This window comes from Camelina sativa, chromosome 19 (assembly GCF_000633955.1).
Source record: "Camelina sativa cultivar DH55 chromosome 19, Cs, whole genome shotgun sequence".
In the NCBI taxonomy this organism is placed as follows: Eukaryota; Viridiplantae; Streptophyta; class Magnoliopsida; order Brassicales; family Brassicaceae; genus Camelina; species Camelina sativa.
This window is the reverse complement of record NC_025703.1, coordinates 11,108,563-11,125,413: the sequence shown is the minus strand read 5'-3', so window position 1 is coordinate 11,125,413 and position 16,851 is coordinate 11,108,563. Positions and strand designations below refer to the sequence as shown.

General features: G+C 34.3%; 2 protein-coding genes and 1 long non-coding RNA gene across 3 annotated transcripts; 1 reads left to right on the top strand and 2 right to left on the bottom strand.

Annotated features, from left to right (window-relative positions):
* On the bottom strand, positions 5,450 to 6,838 carry LOC109131044. Its single transcript, XR_002036776.1, has 4 exons — positions 6,688 to 6,838; positions 6,070 to 6,174; positions 5,826 to 5,969; positions 5,450 to 5,732 (listed from the first exon to the last, which is right to left on the bottom strand). It is a non-coding gene; the product is annotated as an uncharacterized LOC109131044 (long non-coding RNA).
* Positions 8,844 to 10,762, bottom strand: LOC104767691. The gene has a single exon (XM_010491681.2). The coding sequence runs from the start codon at positions 10,154 to 10,156 to the stop codon at positions 9,077 to 9,079; it is 1,080 nt and encodes a 359-aa protein (XP_010489983.1). The 5' UTR covers positions 10,157 to 10,762; the 3' UTR covers positions 8,844 to 9,076.
* LOC104767690 (plant UBX domain-containing protein 6-like) lies at positions 12,715 to 13,354 on the top strand. The gene is made up of 3 exons (XM_010491680.1): positions 12,715 to 12,879; positions 12,966 to 13,055; positions 13,184 to 13,354. Exons 1-3 carry the CDS (start codon positions 12,715 to 12,717, stop codon positions 13,352 to 13,354), a joined length of 426 nt encoding a protein of 141 aa, XP_010489982.1.

Below are 16,851 nucleotides of genomic sequence, written 5' to 3'. Positions count from 1 at the left end.
TTCGGCCAATGAAGTTTGGGATTTGCTCAAAGGTAACAATGAACAAGCTAAGCTACGTAGGCTAGAGAAGCAATTCCAAGAACTAGCTATGGATGAATCAGAACCGATGAAGCTTTACGTAAATAGAGTTTTTGAAATCGTCGAACGATTCCGTACATCAGGAAAACCGAAATCGGATCATATGATAATGAGGAACCTCGCTGCCAAGTTCATATGATGTTGTTCTTCCTGTTCTGGATAACCACATGGATCTTCCTAATATGTCTCTTCCAAATCTTCTTGTGGTTTTTGAAATGTTAGTGCCAGAGGAAACTATGCTTCCAATGTTGGAGGCTTTTCTCAAAGATGTTACATCAATGTCTAACAAGGGCTGTTGTGGCCTATGAAATATTGAATAGATATTAACAAAAAATAAACAAAACATATGTAAAATATGAAAACATAAATAAAATATTTTTATGTATGTGATTTTATAACACATAAAATAGACTCTCTGATATCATACCATCTAATTTTTATGAGCTTTCTACTGTATAAATCTTTTGCAGTCATTTTTTGGTATTGATTTTAGAATTTTTGGAGTTTTTGTTTGGTATTGACTTTGATTTTTTCTTAATTGGCATCACATGTTTTAAATCTTATAAAAACTTATATTTCATGCAAATGAAAATTTAGAAATGAGTTGGTCTCATACTTCCATGATTTGGATAACCTCAGGTGCCTGAAGCCACCTGGTTCTAGACTGCACAATGGAAGCACGAACCAAATCTTTGGTTGGTGGACAAGTAAGAAGCTAAATCATATACTCAAACTAATCAGAAGCTAAATCATTTTATCATAAACTAATCAGAAGCTAAACAATGGAAGCACCAAATAAATAGTTTATTTTTAAATAATTGTTTAATTATACTAATATTTTTATTGTATCAAGTAATATTAATTTTAAATAATATAATTAGCTTTTATGAGAAAGCTTTTATTTTAGAAAGCTAATATAATTCTATGAGAAACTCAAATTGAGTTGAAGTTTTATTTTTAATTCTATGAGAAACAATCTCCTGTATTAGGAGAACACATACCCCTCCTCCTACCTGTACCGTGACTGATGCCGTTCGTGATCTTCAAAATGTACGTAGATTCTTTTACCCTTTTCTCTTCATTCTTTTCAATTTTCTTGATTTGCTTATTTTAAACAATGTATGTAGTTGATTACGAGGTTGGAAATGGAGATCGCAGATGCAAATGAGCAAGTGAATGCTAGGGCTGTTCCTGTGGTCGTAGGTCGACTCCAAAGGGCGATTGAGCTAAAGAGAGCTAAGATAGTTGTCTACAAAAACGAGGTAGCTAATTACTTTCTTTGTCTAATTTTTTTTGGAGGCTGAGATAATGGTAAATTATTTCATTTTTTAGAAAAAAAATTACGGCAATGAAATTTTTCCTAAAATAACTTTTAATGCAAATTAGGCAGATGAACGATGGAACTTCATCAAATGTATTTGTAGACAACATGAACGTGGCTAGGGATGTAAGAAATGTAGGAAGGAACTAAAACTTATTATGAAAGGGTGTAAATGATTGAAGCTCTGTAATTCTTTGTCTTAGTCTGCTGTAGTATGAATTAGTCTAGTGTTCTTTTAACCTTTCATGTTTAAGAGAAAGTCTTTTAAAGTTTCTTTGTCTTATTCTGCTGTTGGATGATAATTGGATCAACTAAGTAAGACGATGAGCTTAATTAGCTTCTATGATTCTAGCTTCCTTTTTTTTTATGTCCGTATATTTTTGTTTCCATAATGTAGAGATTTATTGCCTAAGCTTAGTAATCAAAGTCACAAAATAGAAATATTCCATATACACAAAAATTTCCAATTTCTTTACCATACAAATAGAATGTGACTTTTAGGTGTGATTAGGGGTGTCAAACGGGCATGCCCGCGCCCAAACGGACCGCCCGTGATGGGCCCGTATTTTCAGTGAACCGCCGCGGACAAGTCCGCTGCGGGCGGCGGGCGACGTATCAGTGCCCATGCCCGCTCCGCCTATCTTTGTGGACTAATGGGCATGCCCGCGGGCGTCTTCTAACTATGGCACAACTCTGAGTCTCTGACTCGTTAGAGAAGATGACGACGCGAGTACTTACGGTTTGGCCTTTGCTGCTTGTGAACAAATTTATGTCTAACACACAGTCACACACACATCATCGAGTCATTGACTAATGTCGGTTATTAACCGGTTATGACATCGTCCACGGTTTTGTGATCGATGGTTCTTGTATTATTTATAGCATGATTTCTTATGACAAAACAAGTACGTGATTGTTTAATAAGAAACCGAAATGTGCACTTAGCTTTTAATTGTGATAATGGAGCTAACAATGCCATAACCAATACAGAAACGCAAACGCATAATGAATATGTTTAAACTGAAATTTAAATTAGATAAATAGTAAACTGAAACAATAAACCAAAGTATTAAACTGAAACATTAAACCAAAGTATTAAACTGAAATGGAAAGCTGAAAACAAAAATCTCAAGGTCAAGATGTCTCTTCAACCAAATCAAGCTTGACAATTGATTGGAAAGAAGGTAGTGTCTCATCTTCATCAAATTCTTCATCCTTCTCTACATATGGTAAAGTAATAGAAGAAGGTCAAGGTAATTATATATCACTTAAAAGTTACACAATCAATACCAAAATGTGAAAATTGTTTGCTTACCATTTTCATAGGCTTCAAAACCTTTTAACCAATTGCGGCAGCATATTAGTGCTTGAACATTCTTTGGGAGAAGACGGCTTCTGTACTTGTTCAAAACTCGAGCTCCAATACTAAAAGAAGATTCAGATGCTACTGTTGTGATTGGTATACTAAGGAGGTCGCAAGCCATTGACGCCAGTTCTCCATACCGCTGAGAGTTATCTTTCCAATATTTTAAAATATCCAAACTCTCATACTCTATCATGTCTATCGGCGGATCATCTAGATACATTTCCAAAGAAGACTTTCCACTAGTAACAACAGTTTGTTTGCGAAAGTTAATAAAATCCTGTAAATATATAAAACTAATCTTAGTATTCAAACAAAAAAAATTAACAAGACATGAACATTTTTAAAAAAATCTGCACATTTCTCAAACAACTTAAGACATAATTAAAACAAACCAAACTGCACCTAAACCACAAAAAAAGTGTACGTAAATAAAGTTTCAAACCGAAGAGAGTGAGATCATAACTAAAGTACGTAACCAAAGTTTCAAAAAGTGTACGTAACTAAAGTTTCATAGCCTACGTAAAAGATTTCATAGCCTAAGAGAGTGAGAATTTGAATACTTACATCATAGTTGCCAAAACTCCCTTTTTTTCCTTCATTCTCATCAGTTTGATGATTAGTTTCACGTGTCTCTGTAGAAGATGATGTGAAAATGGACTTATTCTCATAAGATTCAAAAAGAGTAGCAAGCTTACCACGCAAATGTTTAATCTTTATCTCAGCAGAACCCTTGTCGTTCTTTCCAAAACAATAATTGACCAGTGTTAGCTTCAACCTTGGATCAAACACTGTTGTCATTGCAAAGACATCACTAACCTCTTCCCAATACTTATCAAACCTTTCTCTCATTGGAACAATCATACTTCTGATGACTTCATCTTGATTCTGTGAATTCGATATCAACCAATTGTTAATCTTCCAAACTTGCATGAAATACAAGTTTGAAGTTGGATATGTTGAACCTGAGATCAGATTAGTGATTTCATCAAAAGGCTCCAAAAACTCACAAATCTGCTTCAATCGGTGCCATTCAGCTTCTGTAGGGTGAAACTTGTAGTTTCTCCCATCAATGACTTTGAGATTACCAAAGGCAGCTCGATACTTGAGAGCCCTATCAAGCATCTTGTATGTTGAGTTCCATCTAGTTTTCACATCCATAATCAAGCCCGCTTTCAACTGTAGACCAACTGCTTCAACACACTTTGCAAACAATACCTCACGTTTTCCAGAAGCTTGTACATATCTAATACTCTCTCTGATCTTTTCCAATGTATCACCTATATCTTTCAGGCCAATCTGAACAATGATGTTGAGAATATGTGCTGCGCATCGCACATGAAAATACTCTCCTCCACACAACAAATCATTCCGCAACATAAGCTGAGATTTCAGAATATCTTGTGATGTGTCATTGTTAGTAGCATTGTCTAACGTGATGGAAAACACTTTTTTCTCAATTCCCCAATCCTTCCACTTCTCTAGAATTTCCATTGCTATGTTCATACCTGAATGTGGAGGCGGAAAAGCATAGAAAGCAAGAATCTTGCTGTTTAATTTCCAGTTCCTGTCAACATAATGTGCTGTTAGACACATGTAGCCCTCATGAGTGATTGCAGTCCACAAATCAGAAGTGAAGCTAATCCTCCCTGGAAGGTGAGCTAATTCTCTCTTTAAATTCTCTGTCTCGTTCTCATAGAACTTGTAAACATCTGCTGCAGCTGTGTTCCGACTAATAAACTTCACATCTGCGTTCAAATACTTCCAAACTGATCTAACTCTCTCATATTCAACATAGGCAAATGGCAGATCATGCTGAATGATACACTTAGCTACCATTTCGCGAAAAACCATATGATCTATCTTCCTAGCTTGTAACTTTGCTTCAGAGTTGAGCATCACCTTACTAATATCAACTTTACTAAGCCGAACCTTACAAGTTTCCATATGACGATTGTAAGAATGTGTACCGTTCTTGTGTGAATTGTAGGCATAGTCCCTCTTGCAATAATTGCATTCGGCTCTGTCTTGAAGTTTTCCATTAATAGTCTTCTTAACCACTGTAAAATGCTCCCAGCAATCTGCATACTGCTTTCTCTTTGTCGGTTCTGTTGTTGTAGCTTTCCCTTTTCCTTTATCTCCTACGACATTGTCATGTAGATCATCATCATCATCATCGATATCAATTGCTGCCCTTTTACCAGATTTTTCTCCATCAAACTTATTCTGCTTTCTCTTCTTCGGTACTGATGATGTTGTCTTTCCTTTGTCCTTTTCAACATCATCTACATCAATATGAATTGCTGCTCTCTTACGACTTGTAGATGGCTCTGCTCCATCAAACATATTCTGTTCTTCTTCAGCGTTTGCAGTATCAATTACTCTTTGAGACTCTAAGTCTATTGATCTCAGATCATACGAATCACTTGAATCCTTTAAAAAAAAAAAAAAACCAACTGAGATATCATATCACAAGAGTTTATAGGATTGGGGTTTTGACAATAGACAAAAAGGAACAATATAGCTTACCATCACGATAGACTTTGAGGACTGGAGTCGTGTGTCACAGCTCACAGGGTTTGGTGTGTCTCGATGAAGTCTCGATGAAGTCTCGATGAAGTCGTGTGTTTTGGCATAAACTATTTAGGGTTTTCAGCTTTTATACAAACTCTCGACGACTAAATCTTCTAATATCTAGTTAGTATTTACTAATTACTAAATATTTTTTTTTAATTATCTTTCAAAGCACCGATAGAAAAAACAATATAAGCCAGCTAACCAAAGCTCAATCAAAAGATATGTGAGCAAACCATCATCGGTAGCAAGGAATTAGTAGTCAATAAAACAGACCTGGAAAGGCTTTTCTTCCTCAGTCTCTTGTGAAATCTCCATCTTCTATTTGCTACAATGGTGCTGGTCTTAGATTGTCTACAATAAGTGACTGCAGACTGCAGACTGATCATATATAGTCTGCAGAAACGGAAAGTGTTAGATCCAAAGATTTTAGTTGCTATATATTTATGAAGAGTAGTAGTCTCAAAAAGCCAAAAACTGAAACTTTACTTTTTTGCTTTGTCAATGGTCTTTGATACCAGATCGAAGTCCATAGAGAAGAAAGCAAGTTGCAATGTATAGAATACCAAGTCCATCTTTTGCCCCACAGCGACAGTTTTCCCCCGTGAGTTTTAGCTGCTCCAAAGCTTTCTCCTATAGTATTAGTGTATTACACAACCAACAAACTTTTAATTGCCAAGGAAGTTTCTCTTTAAGTGCGTAACTAACTATTAACTTTGACATGCTCACATACCTTATCACTGATCCTGATGAAATACAGAGCCTTAGCAAGATGAGCTTCACCGTGAAGCCTTCACGTACTTCACTTTCACCCAAATTTTCTTATGCATCTGCAATCCTAAAACAAAAAAAAGAAGGAAAAGAATATGTAAGAGAAACTCAACAAGAGTCAGTAGTGAAATTGTTTGACTGATGATGACATGCTGGATCACAAGTGCTTGTTAGATTCTATCTATGCGGGCCAATGATAGTGCACAACATTAGATAATGGTTATCTCCATGTGAATTACTAAGACATCATGCTACAGTAAACAAACCCTCTACCACATCTTAAACTCGGTCACTCGAAATCTTTACATAAGCAGCCACACAGTACACACAGAGAGATTCCCATAAGGCAAAAAAGGATTTATGCAAAACACAATTCTGAAACGACACCCAGTTAATCCAAATGCTACACTTCTTTATCTATTACTCTAAAGTCTAAACCAAAAGTCCAATAATACGACCTTCAAGGAACTGCCGAGATTATATCCACATGCAAGTTGTAATATTTTGAATCGGCAGTGGAAATTCCACTGTGAATTTTAAATCAGAAACTAGTGGTATATTATGAATCAATAAAACTTACTTCTCATCGAGCTTTTTAAGCTCCTCTTCGTTATCGGGACTGTCAAGAACAGAAGAAGGAGAACATGATTACCCAATGTTCCATCGGTAGAGATGTCAAGAAGAAGATGAAATCATCTAAGATCTGACCATAAATAATCAGTTGTAAATCTTTACCGATAGAACATCCTTCATCTTCTTCTTCTCTGCTTCGTCTTCGTCTCCACTCTCCACAGATCGATGGACCATCGGGTAATCCGCAGAACCGCAATCCGCGACGGGCATGCCCGCTTGAATCCGCCGACCAAACGGGTCATGTCCACTATGCCCGCAAAATTTTGGGCTTCAATGAATAAGCCCATGCCCGCTCCGCTTTGCCTCTTATTGGGCTATGCCCGCGGGCATCTGGCCCGTTTGACACCCCTAGGTGTGATTGTTTATATATGACAGCAAATTAGTCATTTTTTGGTTCTTTGAAAGATTGAATAAATATTAATAAAAAATAAGCAAAACATATATAAAATATGAACAAAACATAAATAAAATATTTTTACGTATGTGATTTTATAACACATAAAATAGACTCTCTGATATCATACCATCTAATTTTTATGAGCTTTCTACTGTATAAATCTTTTGCAGTCATTTTTAGTATGGATTTTGAAAATTTTGGAGTTTTTGTTTCGTATTGACGTTGATTTTTTTCTTAATTGGCATCACATGTTTTAAATCTTATAAAAAATTATATTTCATGAAAATGAAAATTTTGAAATGAGTTGGTCACATACTTACATGATTTGGATAACTTCATGGGCCTGAAGCCACGTGGTCCTAGACTGCACAATGGAAGCACGAACCAAATCTTTGGTTGGTGGACAAGTAAGAAGCTAAATCATATTTTCAAACTAATCACAAGCTAAATCATTTTATCATAAACTAATAAGAAGCTAAACAATGGAAGCACCAAATAAATAGTTTATTTTAAAATAATTTGTTTAATTATACTAATATTTTATTGTATCAAGTAATATTAATTTTAAATAATATAAATATATAATTTAATATTATGCATAATGGAACTTGTTAGAAAGCTAATTTTATTTTATAAATTGTAAAAAAAATTAAAATTAAAAAATAACAAAAAATAAATAAATTATTTATTTAAGCTTTTAAGTTTCTGTGGATTTAGTTTATTTGAATAAAATATAACAACTAAGATAATGACATGTGTCTATATGAGAGGATATCATGGATTTTACAAGTTTTCTCATATGAGAATCCTCGAGAATTTTTCAGAATCGATTCTCCCATTTTTTCATTAAAGTAATATTATTATTTTCTGTTTCATTTGTTTTAATTATGAAAAATTCTATGAGAAACTCAAACTGAGTTGGAGTTTTTGTAATGGTTTTTGCTTATAATAAACAATTCTTAACCGTAAACCGTGGAGTTCAAATGCAAACTCACCAAATTGAGTTGTGGTCGGTTTTGGTTTATCTTGGTTCGGTTTAACGGAATTGGAGAAATGTGTATATAAAACCTAAGTGAATCGGGTCACACTTCATACACTTGCTAAGTTGGTTGATCAAACGAAGCTTTCGAATCAGTTAGTTATTATTGTTGTTACGGAAATCAAATTTGGTTGTGCCTTGTTCAATTTTAAGTGGGTTGGTTCAGCTAAGTGATTAAGAAGTATTAATCCCTACACCACATTGCAAGCTTCTATCCCGCCGAAATTATCTATGATGACTATTCTGAATGATAATTAATAAAGCAGTCGTTGAGTTGATCCATCACATCTTAGAACTTGGTTTACTTGGAAAATTTAACACAGCGCTGAACATATAAATGGTGTATCTGGAACAACATACATTGGATCCAAATTATTTGAGTATTTGCAGTTTTGCATCTTGCAATGATGAAAAAAGTAATATTTTAATAGACTAACAAATCCATTTCATTGATATGCATGAATAAATTTATGTCACAATGCTTACTAATGTATTGTCTATCTCCTTTCCAGTTCAGTAAATTTTCTCAAGTTAGATCCTGTAATCATATATTTGATCAATTTACTAAAACCCCTTAAGCTATTCTACTAGAATTCGTCTCCTTTTCACCATTAACAAAAGCACTGCATTGTGTGAATAAAAACATAGTTTTTGACTACTAGATTAGTAACAAACCAAGCCGTAGTTAAAAGTCCAGACTAAATTCATACTACAACAGCAAAATATGAATCAGCTTTTCTTCGATGAACAAACTGAAAATGGAACAAACGCACAAAAAACACATAGAATACTAGATTTGTCTACACTAAACGGAGTTAAGTCTACTACAGAATCCATTCATAGTGGCAAAGCAGCTCAATTTTTTTTATTGTTTGTCAACGGCAAAGCAGCTCCTTAACCTTAAGAAGTAAGATTACCTTCAATCACCTGATAACGCTGAAAAAATCCTCCATCTCCCTTGAAGGTTTCCCCAAACACTTTCCCAGTCCTCCGACCCTTAAGAGCGGTTTTGTCTCCATCTATTATCATAATGTAGCCTAACTGTCCCAGCTGACAAACACTCAACACGTTTTTGTCGAGATCCGGAACGAAAAGCACATTCTTGATCGTCTTACTCTTCCTCTTCCCTTGTTTGGTCATGACCTTGACGTCTCCTCTACCTTGTGCCATGATAATTGATCCGTCGCCCAATACTACCCGACCCCTGTGTGTTCTGTCAAGAGTGGTGAAAAACTTCAAATTCGGAGTCATGTGATTCGTGGTACCGTTGGATAACAGCCACATATCCTCATCAAATGTCACAGTACCAACAGTGAGTGACAACATTTTATACAGAGGTACTTCATTATTCCTGCTGCTTTGACTTTGACATCTTCTCTTTTCTGATTCACATCTGTTAAAAAAATCAGCAAGACTCTTAACAGTCACCTTCTTCAGATTGACGTTTTCTTCTAACAGCGTAGCTATATCTTCATGCGACTCTGTTAGCGAGCCTAACACCTTGGTGATAACCTGGTAATCAGATTTCACAATTTTCAAACGGCGCAACTCTTCGGCGATTTTCACTACCCTATCTAAATAGGAAACGATCGGTTCTGATTCATCCATAGTAACTTGTTCGAATTGCTTCTCTAACCTACGTAGCTTAGCTTGTTCATTGTAAGCTTCTTCGAGCAAATCCCAAACTTCCTTGGCCGAAGAAGCCGAGAGAGTCTTCCTGAAAGCCGAATCCGTGAGAGTAGACTGCAAAATCTGGAGCGCTTTCATGTCTTTCAACGCGAGATCTCTCCATTCCAAAAGTTCTTCGGGTTGGATCGTCGCTGCTAACTCTGGGTTCTTCGATGGATCAGGCGGGACTCCTCCGTTCTCGACGACATCCCAGAGTCCTTTCTCCGTCAGTGTGGTTTTCGTGATTCGTGCCCAAATTCCGTAGTTCAGGTCATCGGAAACATCGTCTTGTTGTTTATTCGTCGCCGCCATAGCCGTAACTATCAAAATCTCGGGAATGGGAAAAATGTCATTTGATTTTCGAAATTGGGGGAAGATGATGATTTGGGAAATTAGGGATTTGATTTTCTAAATTGCGGGGTTTGTTTTAGTTTTTGCCAAATGACGTCGTTTTTCACTAACAGAGGATGTTTAACGACACATAAACGTCTGTTACCAGCTCTGTTAAACGATTGACCGTCATATGATCTTTTGACTCAGTTAACAAAAACATGATTGCAAAAACTGAAGCGCTTATTTTATGTCTTTCACCGCGAGATCTCTCCAATTTTGAAAGTTCTTCGACTTGAATCATCGCTGCTACCTCTGGAACCTTCGATGGATCAGGCGGGACTCCATTTTCGACGACATCCCAAAGTCCTTTCTCCGTTAGTTTGTGTAGTCTTCGCGATTGGAGCCCAGATTTCGTAGTTCAGGTCATCGGAGACAACGTCGTCGTGTATCTTCGCCGCCGCCATAGCCTTAACTGTCGTCAGCTGGGGTTACTTTAAAACTTTTTTCCTCTGTATAAACTATTGGAGAAAAGGGGGAATTGCGAATAAACAAACTATTCTCACAGCAGTGTGAGCTGCCAGTGACAGTTTCTATTTATAATTTGTATAGTCCACATTAAACCAAATTTTATAAGCCCTAATTACATTTTGAAGTCACCAAATGGTTCTACTCTTGGTTCGGTTTAACGCAATTGGAAATATATAACTGATTGCATTTCATTCTGTATTCGGCCAGTTCATGATGCTTGTTAATTTCATAAGATTAAATAAACTTTTGAATTTGGTTGATACATATAGTTTTCGAATCGGTTCTGGTTCGATGAGATTTTTGTAATGGAATATATCTCCTTCAATTAATTAAGTGGGTTGATCCGGTTTAAGTGATTTAACCCTATACGACTAGACCAAATTCAAACTTCACTCCAACGATAGATTTGGACCTGTGTAATTTAGAATGCAATGGGTTACGAATTATGATTGTTCTTGTTCCACACGCCACAAGCCACACGCCACACGCCACACGACTTCTCAGACATTGATTAAAGCCTATATATATATAAAGCCTTCAACATTGAATTTAAACGCCTCTCGATTTGAGTAACTGTGCTTTTTTTTCTTTTGTGCACCAAATCTATTTGAGTAAATGTACTCTGTTAAAAAAAATGAAAAATGTGATTCAAATAATATAAAAAAGTGATAACAAGTTCATTTCATTGTCCAACAATAGTGAATATGACCAAGTTTGTGTCACAATGTATATGGCCAAAATCTATCTTTCCATGCCGGTCTCCTTTCTCTTTTGTATTTTGATCAATTTTCTAACAAGTAACACCCCTTCTATTATTCAACTAGACAACTTGACAATAGCACTGCATACTCATGACAAAATATATAGTTTTTGAACACTAGATTAAAACCAAGCCGTCTTAGGTTATACGACCACAGACTAATTCATACTGCATGCAGTAGCAGAGTATGTATAAGCTCGTCAATTGAAAACGGAATAAAACCAAACTAAAAAGACCGCATAGAAGACTGATATGTCCACCTTACGGGTGAATTCTACCACCAGGTGTAGTCATAATGAAAACCAGCTAACTAAGAGGTGAGACTACCTTCAATCACCTGCAAACGCAAAGCCAATGCTTTCTCATCACACGTGTTTGTACCGGGGGATTACACAGTTTAAACAAATAAGATTTAGTGGAAAAGAGCGAGTAAGTTCTTTATTAATCGGGGAAAACGTGAGATCGTCACTTAAACAAGTCGAATTAGACCTTGTTAGTTCACAGACGAACTAGTAAGCTTAAAATGACGAGCTGAAAACAAGACGAATTATACGAAAGATAATAGCAGTTTTCGATGCGAAGTATTGCTCTGTGGGTATTGTCCGCGGGTCAGGATGTTGATCCCAATAAATGCTTTCTCCTTTTATAGGAGACTGTTGACCTAGGGATATCTAGGGTTTCCGTCGTGAATTCCCGAGATTGCCCCTTTGCGGGAATTAGTGGACTTGCTCCTTTCTTGTCGGGCCGAGATCACAGTTAATAAATCTCGTTGGGCCGAGTGGCATATTGGGCGTAGCCCATATCCAACAACACGTCCACATACTTTCCCCAAATTCTTCCCCAATCCGATCACGGATAATGCATTCGCCTCCTCCTCCCTCTGTGAATGCATAGGCTCTAGATATCATCTGACCAAGACTTAACACATTTCTGTTGAGCCCAGGTACGAAAATCACATTCTTGATAGTCTTTTTCTTCCCTCCCTTCATCTTGATCTTTACATCTCCTCTTCCTTCTACCAAACTAACTGTTCCATCGGCCAATCCAACCTTAGCTTTGTGTGTCCTATCTATAGTGGTGAAATACTTCTCATATGGAGTCATGTGATTCATGTGAGGAGTCATCAAGATCAATGTCATGTGATTGAATGTATGTGGTAGCTTTAGTGGGATGCTAAAGATGTCCTGATGCAATTTTCGACAGAGCTAAGGAATCAGCTATAGAAAGACCTGAGCAGTCACCAAGATTGATGTCTGAACAAACAGTTTCAGCTGAGCTTCAAGAAAAACAAAAGCGACAAGACGAGCCATATGAAGTGTTCATGTACATTGTAACTATCTGGAAGAACGGTTTCACTGTGGATGATAGTCCGTTAAAGAGTTTGGATGACCCTGAAAATGCAGCCTTTCTTGAGGTAACTAATTCAATACATTTATGCCATTTCAGTCTTTCTATGTACTTCTTGATTGACTTGGATAACATAATGTTCGATGATGCCAGAGGATAACAAGGTTGGAGTCCCCACGTCTACTCGATCCAGTTCGTGTTCAAGTCGAACTCATCAGGCAAGCAGAAGAAGAAGAATTCAATGTAAATTAATCTCCCCCCCCCTCTCTCTCTCTCTCTCTCTCTCTCTCTCTCTCTCTCTCTCTCTAATGTTTTGATTGAAATGAGGTAGCGGAGTGAAAGCTCTTGTTCTTGTATCTTATATCAAACAGGAACAAGATACAGCTCTTGCAGGATCACAAGCTTTAGCCGGCTCATTATCACCATCCGAGGCGTCTGGGTCTCCTCCTACACCACTACCTGACTTTGACCAAACCATTGAGAAAGCTCGCATCGCCAACTCTATCCTCATCCAAAATCTCTTACTTTTTTTTCCAAAGTAACAAAGGAAATGACTTTTATTACATTTGGTAACTAAAAGAGGGGTATTGTGTTTCAAAAGATTTTAGAAATTTCTTATTATTCTCTCTTAGAGAAAGTGAAGAGGTTTATTCGATTTCGATCACCTGAACTGTTTCTATTTATATAGTTTCACATTAAGCCTAACTGTTTGTAATTACCATACGATAGATCCCGCAGAGTATCTAGCTATTGTTTTCGATATGTATGAAATCTTTACACTATATATTCCCATACCAAGGTTAAAAAACATGTAATTATTCAAACAAAAACTAAAATGATAGAAGAAACATGGAATTATTCAAACAAAAACTAAAATGATAGAAGAAACATGGAATTATTCAAACAAAAACTAGAACGATAGAAGAAACATGGAATTATTCAAACAAAAACTAGAATGATAGAACAAAGATAGAATGTTGATATAATTGACGACGGCTCAAACGACGACTCGGCGGTAGTGGACCAACAACAACCATTCAAACCTGTAAAAAATCAAATATATAAAAGTAAGGTTTTGGTCTCTCCTTATTGGTTGATTTTCATTTAATACTTTCTAAATTTTTTATTTTTATAATTTGTTTTCTAATTGTTTAATTGCTTTAAACAATATTTAAGACTCAATTAACACAAAACATTTAACTTACATATTAAAATAAAATTATTACTGAAAATAAAATAAATTATGCATTAATCATATTCCACTACTCAATTTTATTCAAACATAATAAATTATAATTATTATAATTCTAAATATAACTTCCATCAATTCTTACCATATAGATAAGTATTATCTCATTATCACAAAATGACATTCTTTTACTTTCTCATTTTCACATTCTCTCATTCTCTTCCACAATACCTCAATTCATTTTTTTTTCAATTTCTTATTTTTGTTGTATGGGTTACAAAAAAACCAAATGAAATATCATTGTAAAATTTTAATGCTAAATTTTAATTTTAGAGACTACATGATATATATTTTACATTGTTCTTATTTTTAAAGATTCATCTCCATTATCTAATTTGGATTATCATCTTATAATTAAGTAATCATTCTCTCCTCTCCCACCAATATCAAATTTTGTTATATCTCATATGTGTTGTAAGAGTTTGATTCTATATTTTAATTTAGAAAGTATTATATATTTAACATTATTTCAATTTTTATTTTATTTATATAAAAATAAAATATTTCTTTTATATTTCTTACCTTTCTAATCTATTCATATTTATTTTTTAAATTTCTATAGTTAAATTTAAATTCACATATGTTGGTTTGACAAAAAAATCAAGTTTATATGAGAATTAAATGTTCTTATTCCTTTTAAACGATTAATGTGTAACATATTATACTTTGAATCAAATTATGAACCCACAAACACTCACTTTTAATTAAATGGGTTTTAATTTTAGGAGTTGGAAAAACATAAAAATTTGTTTGTAACTCCCATAATAATATCATAGTTGTGTATTCAATGAATTTAATTTAATATAATAAAACATGTTAAAAATGTATTAATATGCATATTTTAATTAAACAACACATTAAATTATATACATTAATGCATATTTCAAATTCATTATATAATTCTAAATTGTAACTGAAATTACATAAATTGTGAATTGACTTTTTATCCTCCATTCATAAATGTAACTTCTATCACTTTTTATCCTATTAATAACCATTCTCACATCCTCCTCCACCATATTCTAAATCCTAAATATTTTCTTTGTTATTTTATAATGTTCTTGCATAGGTTAAAAACCCAAATAAGAGTTTGATTATATTTTTTGTTTACTATATATTTTACATTGTTCTGAATTTTATTGTTTCTTTGTTTTATGTACTTCTTCTTTTCCTCTTTGTTTTCTTATATTATTTTGATTTAAATACATATGTATTCTAATATGTATAATAAAAAATCGAAAATGGGATGTTTAATATTGACTAACTAAGACTTTGTCCAGTTTATTAAGTGTGAGGAAAGAAGAAAAGAAGAAAACTAGTCAAAGACTTAAATCTAGTCAAATACTATCATTAAAAGATTTATCTTTGTTTTATAAAAAAAAAAGATCAGACTTTTTCAAACATCATAAGTCTATAAATCTGCAAAGACATACACAAATATAATTAAGATGTATTTTCCAATAATACTCATATAAGTATACTTAGATTGATACAAAATAATGAAACTTGCATTAAGCTTTCTGTTTTTCATATTTGTTTCGTGTTTTGTGTCGAATGACGCTAAATGTCATAAAAACATGATTGTTCTTAAAAACAACCTTTCTCAAAGTCATAGTATTCTAAAAGTTCATTGCAAGTCCAGAGACGACGATCTAGGTGCTCATTTTGTGAACTTTCAAGGTCCTACATACAATTTTAGTTTCTACGATGGTATTTTCGCGACGACGTTATTCACTTGTGATTTGTGGAAGGGAGTTCATATGGAATATCATAGAAGTTTTTTAGCATATATAGGAGATCCTATTTATAGGTGTGACACAGTGTATACATGGGATGCACAAGATGATGGTATTTACTTTTCAAAAGATGGTGCGACGGAAAAACTGTATTATTATTGGATTAAACACTAATATTCAAAAGCTGTATTAGACTAATATTCAAAAGCTGTATTCTCATTTCATCTTATAAAACAATCGTGTTGCTTTTTTGTGTGTTAGCATTGACAACAAAAAATTTATCTATGTTTTCTTTCTAATTTTGGGTTTATGATCGATATTAATACACATACTTGTACATACAAAAATATCTCAAAACGTGTCAATTTGGTTGTGTTATACTCAAAAACGAAATATAGCATCTTAAACCACTAAATTTTGTAACAAGACTGTAAAACAGAATGAGAAGAAATATGGGACAGAATGATTAGCTTGTAGTATAGGATTTTGGTGATAATATAAAGAAGAAAAAAATGATAAAATGAGAAATGTTGTAATCAACATTTTTTAAAATGGTCCCTTCGGGGACATCCGATAAAAAATGAGAAATGTTGTAATCAATAGTTAAATCAAACAAATAGTTACATAATCAAATTTTGAGCAGCATTAATAAGAAGAAAATCAAGGAACATGAAAGGGATCTCAAGATGGCCACTGGGAAGTTTTGATAAACAAATTTGAAATTATTTTATCTCATCGACCACAATATACAGTTTGCGTCAAACATGTGGTTACTAGAAACACTAAATATAAAATACTGATTTTTTTTCCAACAAACATGAGCTATAGAAACACTAAATATAAAATACTGATTTTTTTTCCAACAAACATGAGCTATAGTGAGGTTTTTCTTTTTGTTATGATTCATTAATAAAAACCATATACAAGAAAATTATTGTTACCTTTGATGTCTATATACTTTTGATAAATAAAAAAGCCTTTTGGCGTTTGTTATAAACTAAAAGAAATATGGGACAGAATGATTAGCTTGTAGTATAGGTTTTGGTGATAATAT

Coding starts and splice junctions, on each gene's coding strand:
- LOC104767690 (XM_010491680.1), top strand. CDS start 12,715: ATGTCTGAACAAACAGTTTCAGCTGAGCTTCAAGAAAAACAAAAGCGA. Junction 12,880..12,965: donor AAAATGCAGCCTTTCTTGAG/GTAACTAATTCA, acceptor CGATGATGCCAG/AGGATAACAAGGTTGGAGTC. Junction 13,056..13,183: donor CAGAAGAAGAAGAATTCAAT/GTAAATTAATCT, acceptor TATATCAAACAG/GAACAAGATACAGCTCTTGC.
- LOC104767691 (XM_010491681.2), bottom strand. CDS start 10,156: ATGGCGGCGACGAATAAACAACAAGACGATGTTTCCGATGACCTGAAC.